The sequence below is a fragment of the Octodon degus genome, unplaced genomic scaffold (assembly GCF_000260255.1).
Source record: "Octodon degus isolate 3935 unplaced genomic scaffold, OctDeg1.0 scaffold00071, whole genome shotgun sequence".
In the NCBI taxonomy this organism is placed as follows: Eukaryota; Metazoa; Chordata; class Mammalia; order Rodentia; family Octodontidae; genus Octodon; species Octodon degus.
Genome location: NW_004524647.1, coordinates 9,837,023 through 9,850,699, shown reverse-complemented (window position 1 = coordinate 9,850,699; position 13,677 = coordinate 9,837,023). Strand labels below are relative to the sequence as shown.

Sequence of the window (13,677 nt, the reverse complement as noted above, 5' to 3'; positions counted from 1 at the left end):
AAAAAAAAAAAATCCTATGAAGGTATAGTTCTGGACATAGGAACATAGGACACATGTGATAGAGTAGTCAGTGAGTTTGATTTATGACACCATTTGGACCTCTGTTTTTTCTCTTGCTGCACACTTTTCATGTACTGGTCCTGTCCTTGCTCTATGATGATGCTTAACATCTTCTCTGTGTAATAAAATAATAGCAACACATTATTAAAGTTAAGATGTATGGAACCTTTGATACATGCCAGGCACAGGGCTGAATATTTTATGTGGATTACTTCTTTTTAATGTTAGATATGCATATGGCTCCCCTTTTTTCCTCTGGGTGGGTATCCCAGCTAGTTCTACTGGATGTCATGGGATACATCCCAAAGTATGGTTGAATTCTTTTCTCTTCTCTCCATATTGCTTGTCTATAATCTTGACTATTACAGCATTTCTTATATACATTTCACATATGATATTGTAAGAAGAGTAATAGTGTACTTAGATATTTTGTAATAAATATATTGATCCTAATTTTATTTCTTCAGATCTATGATGCTTCTTTTATATAAAATTTATTGTAGCTGGGCATAATAGTGTACACCTATAATCCAAGCTACTTAGAAGGCTGATTTAGGAGGATTTGAAGTTCAAAACCAGCCTGGACAATGATTGAAACCATGTCTCAAAATAGAACTTCCAAGCTGGGCAAGGTGGTGCATGCCTGTAATCCCAGCATTCGGGAAGCCGTGGCAGGAGGATTGCCTGAGCTGGAGATCAGCCTGGGTTACAAGTGAGCTCAGGTCTATCCGAACTGCCTAGAAATATTGTCTCAAAAAAGAAAAAAAAGTATAAATAAATGTATAAAACTTTTAAGGAGGCTGAGAATGTAGCATAGTGGTAGAACTCTTGCTTAGCTTACAAGAGGCCCTGGATTCAATCTCCAATTCTGCAATAGACATATATTATTAGTTAGTTAGTTAGTTAGTTAGTTAGTTAGTATAGAGATAGAGAGACAGACAGATAGAGAAAGTAGAGGTAGTGATGTAGCACTGACACAAATCTTTTTTAAAAAATTTTTAAATTTTATTTTAGTTTAGTTTGAAAAGTAAAAAAAAAAAGCAAAACAAAAATCAGAAAGAAAGACAGAAACATGGTAACATAGAACGATACATACGTTACAGATTTTCAAAACAAGAATAGCTTATTAACAATGCCTGGCATATTATCTATTTTTATCTTCAAATCTGTTGCTCAGATTAACAGATATAGTTATGTAAGATTGGACTTATGATTGCATATTACCACTTGCTTTCAAGAAACCTTAAATTTTTGTTCTTGTCTCTTTTTATTTTCTTTTTTTACCTTTTTAAAAAATGATACATATATCTTTGAAGAAATAAAAATAAAAATACCTAGAAAAGCATAACTGCAATTATTTTTTTCCTTCTTTTCCCACCCTGTTTTTCTGGAGATGGAGTCTATATTTATAGCCTTGGTTCTCCATCCATTTTCAAAATTAATTTTCACTGACTTGAAACACGTCTTTTTTTATTTTTTTTGGTACTGGGAGTCAAACTCACCATCTCATGTTCTAGGCAAGCGCTGTTCCGCTGAGCTATATCCCCAGTGAAAAAATCATTAATTTCTTTAATCCTATAAAGCTGTCATTTATCCCATGTTCACTTGGCAACTGTTCCATTGTGACTGACTACATTTTCTATGTTCTCTCTTTTATTTGAAAACTTTAGTCAATGTAAGAATGAAGTGTGGAAGTGAAAGGTTCTACACTAATTTAATTTTAGAATATTTTAAATAACTTTCTACATTCAGAAACTCCTTTACTAATTCTAGAATATTCACGAAATAGTCTATGTCTCCTCTAAGGAAACATCTTATGTTGCACATATTTTGACAGCTTCAGGACCTTTATTTTTTCTAAATGATATTTGTGTATGCCACATAGTCCTGTGATAATTAGACAACTTATTTTGCTGTCTGTCACGTCTATCTTATATTTAATCATCTTTCCTTTACATTACAACATAAATTTCTATTTTAATAATGCTTCCCCTCTTAGATCTTTCTGTTATTTTGATCCCTTTTTGAAGAATTATTGTATTTGTATTAGTGTGATTAAAAGTAACGAATATGTTAAAATCCAAATATTTATTTTTAAAGCTGATTTTACATCTGACTAGATGGTTCTTCTTCTCTGTACCTGGTTATGTTTTCTTTACAGCATTTACGTATGATAAGTTTCAACTTAAGTGAAATAAAAGGGAGAGCACCTGACCTCACTTCCAACACTGAATCCAAGTCTCTGTGTCAGCACTACAAATGACAACGGTCATGTGACCCTATCAGTGAACCAAAGCCACATTCAGAACCCTATTTGATGTTGTCACTCGCTGTAGTGTTAGGAGCTAGCGTTTTCTTGTACTTTAGAGAACTTAACTGTAGCCTAAATCTGAACATGAATTTATAACCCTCCTTGCAAATATTACAAATCATTTAAGCATACGGTGATAGGAAAGAAAGAAAAGAAAAACACTTGCTTATAATTCTAAGAAGTAGAATTTATTAAAAAAATTAAGTATAAAATATAATATCAAAATATACTTAAAAATCCAAAGATACACAAAAGTATTCTAAAAGGATTAAATCCTTGTAGTCAAGGGGTCCCAGAGGGAGGATTTTTTAGCATCTCCTTTCATCTTTCTTTCTTTGCAAGTTCACAGCAGTGATAATTTAGTAACTTTAAAAGGTTAAAGAGAGTAGGTCATTTTCCCATCCAACCCATGCTCCTGAAGACTTGCCTTTGATGCTGAAATGCCGTCTGTGCCCAGGGCTCTTCTGTGCTAGTGGAGATACATCACTCAATGTGCATAGGCATGAATATTGTATTTAAGAACTGTTATATTATTAAATATAATAACGACATCTGACATTTATAGGGCATTTACTATGTGCCCCGCCACGTTCTGGGCACATCAGGTATTTTAATGCATTCAATCTTCATAGTAACCCTATGCAGTAGACATTGTTATTGTCCCTAGTTGAAGAGGAGGGGCATGGAGGGAGCCCCAAGGGAATGAACAACCCACTGAAGGTCAAACAGCTATTAAGTAGGGGAGCCAGGGTTTTGCTACACTACCTCTCCTCAGAGACCTAACCACATCAAGAACAATTTTAAAATTCATGAAAGAGTTCTATTTGTACTTCTGTTGTGAAGGAAAATAATTTGTTAGTTAAGGCAAGAAGAGTCCTATGGGACAATTAAGGCAGTAAATTCCAACTGAGCCCAAGTCCCTGTTGCAAGGTACAGACTTCAAGAAATTCAGAAGCATTATTTCTGACACACACTAATGAATCAGTGGAAGGTAGTGAATTTTACTAATTAGTGTTCACAGTAGAAATATAAACAAGTGCTAATGAATGCATCTGCTGGTTTTCAGAGAATCGCCGTGCTCTGGGTCCCTCTTCTTCATTCTTATTCTCTTTCTCTTGGTAAGAAAAGTACACCAATCTGTTATTTTTTTTAGTAATACATCCTTATTAAAAAGCAAAAAGCATGTTTTCCTAGGGGGATTTCATTTATAACTCAATATATTAAGAATTTTAAAAAGAGACTAGATTCTAAATTACCTTCTAAACACCAGCAAACCTCCAAACCTTAGCATTAGTGGCCGCACTGTTGTGGGGTGTGCAAGTTTCATATGCCTGGCAGGACACTGTCCTGATGCTAAGCTACAACTACAAGTCCTGTCCCTACCTAAGAACCCTGTTAGCTGCCAAGCACGTGATTGGGCAGCCCTGCCCAGTTCTGGGATCCTCACCAAAGCACCAAGATTTCCCTCTTCTTATAGAGAGCAAATGTCAGAAGGGTGGCCTTGCAGCTTGCTTTAGGGGACAGCCCTAGCAGTGGTCTGTGCATCCCCCTTCTTTCAAGCAGTCTCAGGAGTGCACACCTTCAGTAGTAATCCACACCCCAAAGGGATTCTCCATCTCTACTCACACAAGCCAGCCCACAGTGTGTAGACAGTGTGACACAAAGGCAGAAGCCCAGACAGACGCCAGGACAGTGGGCTACAGTTAAATCAGAGTGATTGAAACATTTGGTCCTGTAAACTACTGAAGTTTGAAAATTGACTCTTCCACATTTTTTGATTCATGAACTACTTTGCACTTTTTATTCTTAACTACAATTTTAACTCTTTCCCTTACTTTCACAAGTACAGATCACCGAATTGTTATATAGGTCCTTAGCAGAAAATGAATAATAGAAGAATTTGAGTTTTAGAGTCAACTGAAGTGATATCTCATATTTTTAGAAGTACAAAAGAAAACAAAATAATATAGTCGCATCAGCCAAGTGAAGAAAAGTATTTGTGGAAACTCTGAGAAATATACTACCTAAAATGCAAATGCACAGAATTTTCCCCAAATATACCAGACTATTTTGACAGTGCTTCATGTATATATTTAAATAATTTTGCAAAACTCATTTGCATTTTAAAGCACCAATAAAATAGTCAAAAATTAGCCACAGAGGTTTAAATACACATCTATCAACAGGATATTGACATGGATTATTCTTTTCAGTCAGTGTGGGAAAATCCAGCAGAGCAGTGAATACCTGTGGCTCTCTCATGTCATAATTTTATCAGAGCAGCACATATGCTGTGGTTATATTTTTGTAAACTGGAAAGTTGATAAATGTCATTGAGTTGTGCTTTGAGCATTTTTCTGTTAGCCAAGGCACCTGAGCGTTACCCAGTCCATCCCCACTTCCAAAATCCCTGATGTAAGTGTGCAGTCCACCTCCAGCTGGAACCAATTCATCCCCAGGATAGAAAGAGCTCAGGGTCTTATTGTTCTACTAATCAATGCAGTGGACAGTGGAAGGACAAGAGACATACTCCGAAAATCAGGCACAGTGGTAGTAGGAAGCTTTGTAGGAATGTTTGCCTAACAAATCAGTATGTTTGATTTAACATAAACAGGTTTGGCAAAATTTTAGTGTGTTTTCCCCCGAAGGGATCTTACTGAGCAAAGAAACCTTTCTAATGTAAAATTCACTTATCCAGAGAACCGCTTGACCAAAAGCCATGTCTGTGCTTCCTAAAAAAGTAGGTGGGTCCAGCCAAATAGCTCAGCAGATTAAAGCACCTATGAGGGGCTGGGGAGATGGCTCAGTGGAATAAGCACTTCCCTGGCAAGTATTAGGGCCTGAGCTCAATCCCTGGTTCCTCACTCGATCCCTGGGCCTGCTGTGCCCGGCCCTGCCCGCAGGGGCATGCTGAGCTGGCAATTGAGACTGGGCATGGTAGTGCCCACCTATAATCCCAGCTCTTGGGAGGCTGTAAACAGGCGGATCACTACAAGTCCAATCTAGTAGTAAGACCCTGAACACACTGTAGACCCTGTCCTAAAATACCAAAAAAAAAAAAGCAGGTGAAAGTCCTAGAGATCACTGATTCTTTTGTTTCCATTCCCTTTGATACCCTTCACCAGACACATCTGCTTGAGTTCCTTCTTAGAAAATGAGATGCACATTTCGGAACAAAATACAAAGCCTAATCAGAAATTTCCTCTCCGGCCATCCTTTTCTATCCAAAACAGGATGAAACCACACTTCTTTCTGACCCATTCTGCTTTTGCACCCTTTGTCTGTGGAGGGATGCATTCAAATAATTAAGCAATCCATGACCCTTGGGGCCCTGTATACCTGTGTACACACAGAAGTGTTTGCACTGACCAGTAGCCCAGCTCTGAGAGCCTACTCGGGGGCATTTAAACAGAGGAAGCCTTCTGCCCTTTGTTGTGCAACTTTCTACAGAGGTTTTAGTGGACCACAGGGAGCCATAGTTCTCATCTTCTTGGAGGAAGGTTCAGAGAGGAGATTCACCTCTTAATTCACTTCAAATCTGCATTATTTCAGGACAGTGATCTCGCCTAGAAGTTTACAAACAGCATAGCCTCTAGCCCAACATTTATTTTATGATCTGGGAAGCTCTACATAAATACCAGCCTAATGTACTTAATAATCATCTTTCCATGAAGGAAAAGAGAAAACCCAATAAATATACTCTTTGGGCTAGGAAAAGAAAATTCACCCCAGGGCCTCATGACCAAGTCCCATTGTGCACAGGATGAATTTAGTGACAGTCTAGCATCTAGCTCACAGACTAGAATGCCACTGAATGAATGCTGTGCTGGGGAATGTTGATGCTGATGATGGGTAGAGTTGTGAGTCTCTTCTCCCAGCGCTATCACAGCTTCACTTCGCACACATCGGGTAGAATTGTTTGCATCAGCTAATGTGGTGCTCATCAATTGAGGAGGTCATATAACGTTAACCCAAGTACAAGCCCTGTTCCCTCTTACCAGGCCTGTTCGGCAGTTTCTCAGCTCATGACTAAACCCAGGAAGAAATCCACTTCTCAACTTTCTTTGTTTCAAGAACATAGAACTCTTCATTTCTATCCTCTGGGAAGTATTTAACCCAAATTTTATCTCATAATCACCCAGAGATTTAAACTGACACACAACGCCATGGTAAATGATAGGAGATAAGCAATGGGATTTTTCGGTATCTTTCACTTAATGTCAAAATGATAACCGGAACCGGTTGTTTTGAAAGATTTACTGTGGAGCCATCAAATCTCCTAGAAGGATTAAATATGGCATCCAACATATGAAAAATCTACACTACTGTTTAACTAATAATGACTCTGACTATATAAACTTCTTATTCCTGTAGAAGTAAAAATATCTTATGTACCAAGCCCCAAAATATCATGGACTCTCGGGCAGAGCTTCAGCTCCCCAGGGCTCACCACGATGTATGGTCTAACTTATATGTGAGAACAGGCAGGACCGGTATGTGGAACATGTGGGGTGGGCTGAACTTTTGCCTCCATTTTCCTCCCCCCATTTTCTCCAAGTGTAAGTTGATAGTGTATTTGTTGTAAGTGTCAGCCTACATAGGGCTTTATAAGCATCCTAACACTGAAAACAGTGGCTCCCCCTGCACTGTTGTAAGTAGCATTGCTGTGTGTGTTGAGCCTGTCATTTTCCTGGGTACCTAAATGAAGATGCCACCCTGAGGCTGGGTGGGGCCAGTAAGGTTCTGAGTAAAAAGATAAAAGAAGTTGTTCACATCGTATTTGCAGGAACAAGAGCAACAGCTAAGGTGTGTCAAGGAAAAGGCAAGAGTGTACAAATGAGGCAAATGGGTACTCTCAGGTGACGAAACAGCAGTGTTAAGATTTATGTTACTTAAAAATTTTGGTGTGTCTGCAAAACAAGAGTGTGCTCTACCTAAGTAAAAGGCATTAGAACCAGAAAATTGGATCTGAGAACAACCTTAGAAAAAGCAGCTGGACATAGTTTTATATGAATTACTGAGAAGAGATAATTATTACAAAATTTGTATTTCCCTACTTTGTAGAAAGCTGAGCTCAGTGCAAATAGCAGGCAATGAATGGCACTAAGGTCAGAGCTCTGTTGATACTATTGGGTCTTATGCCCCATGGCCTTGGTTAGTCTCAAACCTAGATGTAAGGTGAATTCTGTTTTAAAAAGTCATCGCAGTGAGTTTTTTAGGTATAAATTCATACACAAATATGCTACATGCCCCCACACTCGATGGGCTACTGATTCTATGAGTCTTAAGGACCCTTAAATATTCAGGGTGCTCAAAGAACTGTGACTATTTTTGAAATAATATTGTCCCTCATAGTCTGAGTAGCACAGGCTGGCTAGAAATGCAGTGACCACTAACAACCCAACCCACACTCTGAAGAGCACCCCCTGGCCTTGATGTGGATGGCTGCCTCTCCAGGACACTAGTTCTAAGATCACACGTGGCGGCCTCTGCTAGGAGAGCATGTTCAGAACGGTGGCTTGCTTCTCCAACAAGTGAAGTGTGGACTGGAGAGGAACAAAGCAGTTTGGTTAAGAGCTCCAGAAGGGCTGGCTCTGTTGCACCAACTTTGATGGAGGAAGTAGGACTGAAAACCCTGCGCTCACTCACCCCCTAGAACATGCTCAGTGAGCCGTTCACTGACTGTCGCATGAGGAGCTATTTTCAGGTCCCACTTCTGGAGTCCAGAAGCCCAGGTTTCACCATCCTCCACATCATCAGTCACAACAGCAGTGTGCTCTGCACCCACTAAAGGCTCAGCTGTTTCAGGGTCCATCAGGCAAGTTCAAGCTGCACCCCATAGCGCACGAGCACACGGCAGCCGACACCCCACCCTTATTCCCCTGCTGTCCTACAGTTTAAAAGTATACATCAGCTAAATTATTTTGCCAGTCTTTTCATAAGTTATTTTGAGATAGAATAGGTTCTTCTAAAATTATCTAATCCATTGTTTGAAACTTGTTTGTTTTCTTTCTCTCTGTGTCTTTTATTTTTAAGGAAATAAAAGTTAGGCTTTTTTCCCCCTAGGAAAACCTCTTTTTTGTGATGGAGTATCTCAACGGAGGAGACTTAATGTACCACATTCAAAGCTGCCACAAGTTTGACCTTCCCAGAGCCACGTAAGAGCCCTATGAAGGTTTTTTGTGGGGGGGGGGGGGAAGTTCTAGGTTCTTAACAGGTTGTGCATACCCAGCTCTGACAGAATATTTTTCCTGTGTGATTTTTTTTTAAGTCTTCATTCAGCATGCCTAAATTCCAGGACCAGGTGAACCTTTGGGATTACTGTAGCACCAAACAAAGCAATCATTTTCCGTGTTTCTAAAACTGAAATTAGTGTGTTTTGTTTTATTTCTCTATGTTTTGAAAACAACTACTTAGTTTCATAAGGAAACACCCCCATTGTAAATAACTGAGCACAGGAGCAAATATTTGCTTTTTGCAAAGAAAGCATTAAAATGAAACACAAATGGTGAAAGCCACCCCAGGATGAAGTGTTTAGCTGAAGCATTCTGTAGGAAACCCAACGCAAAAGCATAAAGCATCTGGCTTCTGGGATGTGTGGAACAGGAAACTGGAAGAGGCATTTGCTCAGTTTCAGAAGAAATCTTCCTCTTCTTTGACGTCAAACAGCAGTAGATACCAGTGAGAGGGAACAGGCTGTGTCTGCCTGGTAAGGTCATGGTGAAGTCCTGCCAGCACTGCCTACATGGCCCCCTTGGGACCTTCTTGTGCCCTAAACCCACTATGACATCTGAGTAAAACAAACCATGCCATCAGACTCTTCTAAAAGTGACAGGTCCATGCGAGTATGCTTTGCTCAAGGTTGGATAAGCTTTTGTTCACCTTTTCATGAACACTTTGAGGGTCTTAGGTCAAAATAGCTTGAAAGATGTCTTGGTCCTTTGGTCCTACTCAAACCCTGACTGAAGTAGCTGTTTTGTCAAATCCAGGGGATAGCATGCACACAATTAATTCCTCAGAAATCCTCAGCAAAGCACCCATTATGGGATTCTAGCAGCACAGAAATCACTAGGCATTTTTGTTAGAAAAGATTCAGTGATTGTTCCACTGTCATCTCCTGGTCTCAGGCATGAAGTCATCTTGGACACATGCTGTCCACTTTGTTCTGAATGCTTCCCAGGAGGAAGGTCTTTGCATTTATCCATAAGGTCCTGAAAGCCCCACTTCCCCCTTATATCTGATTTTACTGCCACTAGAGATATGGTCACTCATTTCCTGTAAGCCTGTCACATTGAAGATCAGTAGCTTATCACTTTCCATCTTCTAATATCCTTTTTTCTAGCTCTCAGACTGTATTTCTCATGCAGGCCAAATGTTGTCAATATGAAAATAAACTAGTCAGATCTATTTGGAACCACTGCACATTGTAGGTCCATGGGTTCCAAGAGGAGTTTTGAAAAAAAGGGATATTTTCCTACTACACTATACCACTACATTTAATGTCTGTGTTTTACCAGCAGAAAATGACAGTCTAAACATTTTACTTTATGAACAAGCATGAGGTAAAGGAGGGGCTGGCTGGCTTAAGCAGCAGCTCTGTTTCATACTCTCAGGGCTCTGTTTGGGTGCTCAGAGCCTTCATTTCCTCCAGTTTAGTATGGATAATGTCTTGCTTCTTAGGATTAAACAAAATTGTGTGTGTATACCACTTAGTCAAGCACTTCCCATGCATGAAACATCAGACTGGCTTTGGGGACTTCCTAGTGCTCTGTTAATGCACTCATGGTGAACCCTGCTCTCTCCCTTAGGTTTTATGCTGCTGAAATCATCCTTGGTCTGCAGTTCCTTCATTCTAAAGGAATTGTGTACAGGTAAGTTGTGCTTTTCTGGAAGCAAACACTAAGAAATCTGATTTCCTGGCCCCATTAATTTAATCATTGCACTTGAGTGATGTGAAATTGCCAGTGAGTAAGATTCTGTGTTAGAATACCTCCCACCCAACCTCCTGCCAACCATGACTGCCTGAAAGATGACTGGGTAGCAACCTGGTAAGAAATCAGTCTCCAAAGCAAGAAGGCTCCAACCTGATGGTGTTCTCTGTGCTGGCCCTTACTCTTATTCTCCAATCTCTTCCTTTCATTTCTTTCCAACACCATCTTTTCTCATATCATGTCGTTATTTGCTCCTTCATTTGTCCCCTTTGTACCTCTTGATTTTGTTCGTATTTGCATGGGCCACCTTGCAATACCTTTGAAGCATTCTCTTTTTGTGCTGAGGTTCCTTTATACCTACATATAACATATTTTGGTCATCCCATCCCCACTGTGAAATATTCTCCTCCTGGTTGGGGGAGGGAAGTCCTGGGACACCCACAGATCCACCACATCTGCTGTTCTATGCTTTGAAGAAGTGCACAGAACACTGCTGGTGCCATCTTCCATGAATCCAACATTTCTCCATTCTGTGATAACATTTCATGCTCTGCTGCCAAAGCCGTCCAATGAAAGCTATTGTACTCCGGTCTTATTTCTTCTTTTCTCAAAACACAGTTGACACTTACTCAACATACAAATCTTCAAAGACTTAGTTGTCTAGTTTCCAGTTCATTGTAGATTAGAGGGGGGAAAGCAGAAAAAGAAAAATAGAGGAGCTAGAGAGGAGACCAGTTAAACTGTGGAAAGCTCAGAAGGACCTCTTCTGTGACAGACTCATAATGACTGGGAGTAGTCAATAAAGGTTCCATTGTGTTCCACTCAGATTATTGAAACCACAGGCCGGTTAATATTGAAGCTTTGGTGCCTACAGGGTATGCTGCCATTGTGTGTTAAATTCCCTTGAGGGGGAAGGACCCCTCCATTTCCAGAGGATCCCAGAGTGAACCTGCAGTACTTAGCATAACAGAACTGAAGACCTAGGGGAGCTTTGGAAGTCAGGCTTCTTAAGCAGACAGATAGATAGATGGATAGATAGATAGATAGATAGATAGATAGATAGATAAAGAGATAGAGATATAGTGTTTCATATCATTGAAACTCACCTTGATTGGAATCCATATATTTTAAATTTTTCACTGTGACTATGAATATCTAAAATATACTGGTACCTGTATGTTGAGCATTCTATGGGATGGGTGGGTGGATGGATGGATAGAAGGATGGATTAGAGGGAGGGAGGAATGGAAGGACGGAGAGAGGGAGTGAGAGGGAAAAGGAGGAAGGGAGGAATTTGAGGATAAAAACTCTCAAGTTTAGTAAAAATAGCAGAGACCTGAAGGTTGGAAGACAGCTCCCTCATTTTTTCCTCCATACCCTGGTGCTTCTTTCTCTCATTTCGTCTTGTAAATTATTAGACACATACAATAAAAAGGCCAGTGAAGGCCTATACCAAGTAGTATTATAACAGTCAAAGCATGCCCATTTTAGAGCTTTTATTTTGTCCACATGTAGAAATCATGTTCTTTATGTGTCCTTCTACAAAATGCTGGGTTCAGTTAGCATGTTCATAAAGTTGTAGGATTTCTGAAGGGTGTCATCAAATAACTACAAATGAGCATAGTCATTGACTCTGTGTTGCATGCCAATTGCTAGACAGCAAGCTGCACGTGGACAGGTTGGCAGCAGGGCGTCAGTGCTGCTGACGGGGAGATTGACTTGTTGTAAGATGTTCAGCCGCTCCTGTGTGATGTGAACTAAATTTTTAATTTGGCAAGTGATCTAACAAGGGGTTTCTATTAATTTCCTTCTTTTGATTACATACAATTATGACTTTCTGGGTTTGTTCACAAAACCAATATATTAGTTTTGAAGGGCTGCTATAAAATAATTACCACCAACTCAGTGGCTTAAAGAAGCAAAATTTTATTCTATCACAGTTCTAGAGGTCCAAAGTCCAAAATCAAGGTGCTAGCAGAGTCTCACTTCTCTCAAAGGCTCTGGAGGCCCCTCCCTTGCCCCTCCCACCCTCCCATAGCTCCTGGTCTCCTCACCTGTGGCCACATCACACTTGTCTCTTCCTCTGTCTTACACATGCCCTCTTTATGCATGTGTGTCCTTTGTGTGTCTCTTAGAACAACCCTGGACAGATCTGACCCACACACACAGCCCAGCAAAATCGCCTTTTGAAATCCCTAATTACATCTGCAAAGACATTTTCTCTCTCTCTAAAAAAAAGTCACATTCTCAGAGTGCTAGGGATTTGAACAGATAGATATCTTTGGACCACTATCAATCCTCCACAACTAGGACCAGCCAAATAGTTCAGCAGATTAAAGCACCTGCAAGCAGGTGCAGAGGCCAGGGGTTGATCCCTGGGCCTGCCCTGCTGGCCCCACCCCCTAGGTGGGCTGAGATGGCCATTGAGACAGGGCATGGTGGCACGTGCCTGTATCCCAGCCCTTGGGAGGCTGTAAACAGGTGGATCACTACAAGTCTGATCTAGTAGTGAGACCCTGAACACCCTGTAGACCCTTCAAAAAAAAAAAGAAAAAGTCCTGCACAATTGGATTAAAGATTGTCTACTGAATTACAGTACAATCTCTTTCTTAAACATTGTGGTGGCCACAAAATATATAGATAACCTAACCACCAGAAGCCACTTTCAGGGCTTAATATGATGCAGAATTACATGAAAAGACATAGGCAGTAGATTCTTTTTCTAAAAAAATCAAATTGAATATGATATAATTAAAAAGGTAAATGCAGGGGGAAGGAAAAAACCTCTTCAGAACTTAGCAGGGGAGAGAGATCTATCAAGAAAAATTTCCTAGCAGAAGGTAAATTTTTCAAGGGGGAGAAGCTTTGCAAATGGAGGGTGTGACTCCGGAAGAGATACAGAAATAGTATAGGAAAGGACAAATGGAAAAATATTAAACAAATGTCTCTAGGTTTAACTGAAAGCCTGCTATGGGACAGTCACATGACCTGAGACCCTGAGATACAAAGGAGCAGGGGCAACTTCACGTGCCTTCACCACCTGCTGGTGGAACTGGAAGGGCAGTGGCTTCTTCCAGGATGTCAAAGCCTTGCTTTAGGCTAAATATAAAAATGTGAACCTGAAAAGCATTCCAGTGAAAAAGAGAAGAACCTAGAACCTTAACTCTTACTCTATTAAATTTGAAAGGCAGCTTAAGATTACATTTTAATGGTGGTTGAGCCCAACCCGCATATTTGAAGCTGCTTCCAAATGAATGCAACAAGGAGACTAGCAAGCAGGATCATTTCATAAGAGAGTAGCCAGAGACAGAAAGGGAAGAGGGTGGGCTGTAGGAGTCCACCACGAAGCCAATCCAATCTCCCATAGTGCTTGTC

At 40.2% G+C, this 13,677-nt stretch overlaps 1 protein-coding gene across 3 annotated transcripts in view; it reads left to right on the top strand.

The window, feature by feature from the left end:
• The window catches only part of Prkcq (protein kinase C theta), a 137,757-nt gene that overhangs the window by 96,734 nt on the left and 27,346 nt on the right, over window positions 1–13,677 (top strand). For all 3 annotated transcript variants that reach the window (XM_023719741.1, XM_004635288.3, XM_023719740.1), the window contains exons 13-14: window positions 8,438–8,529; window positions 10,180–10,242. In XM_023719741.1, coding sequence (XP_023575509.1) covers window positions 8,438–8,529; window positions 10,180–10,242 — 155 coding nt within the window. The remainder of the gene's footprint in view (window positions 1–8,437; window positions 8,530–10,179; window positions 10,243–13,677) is intronic.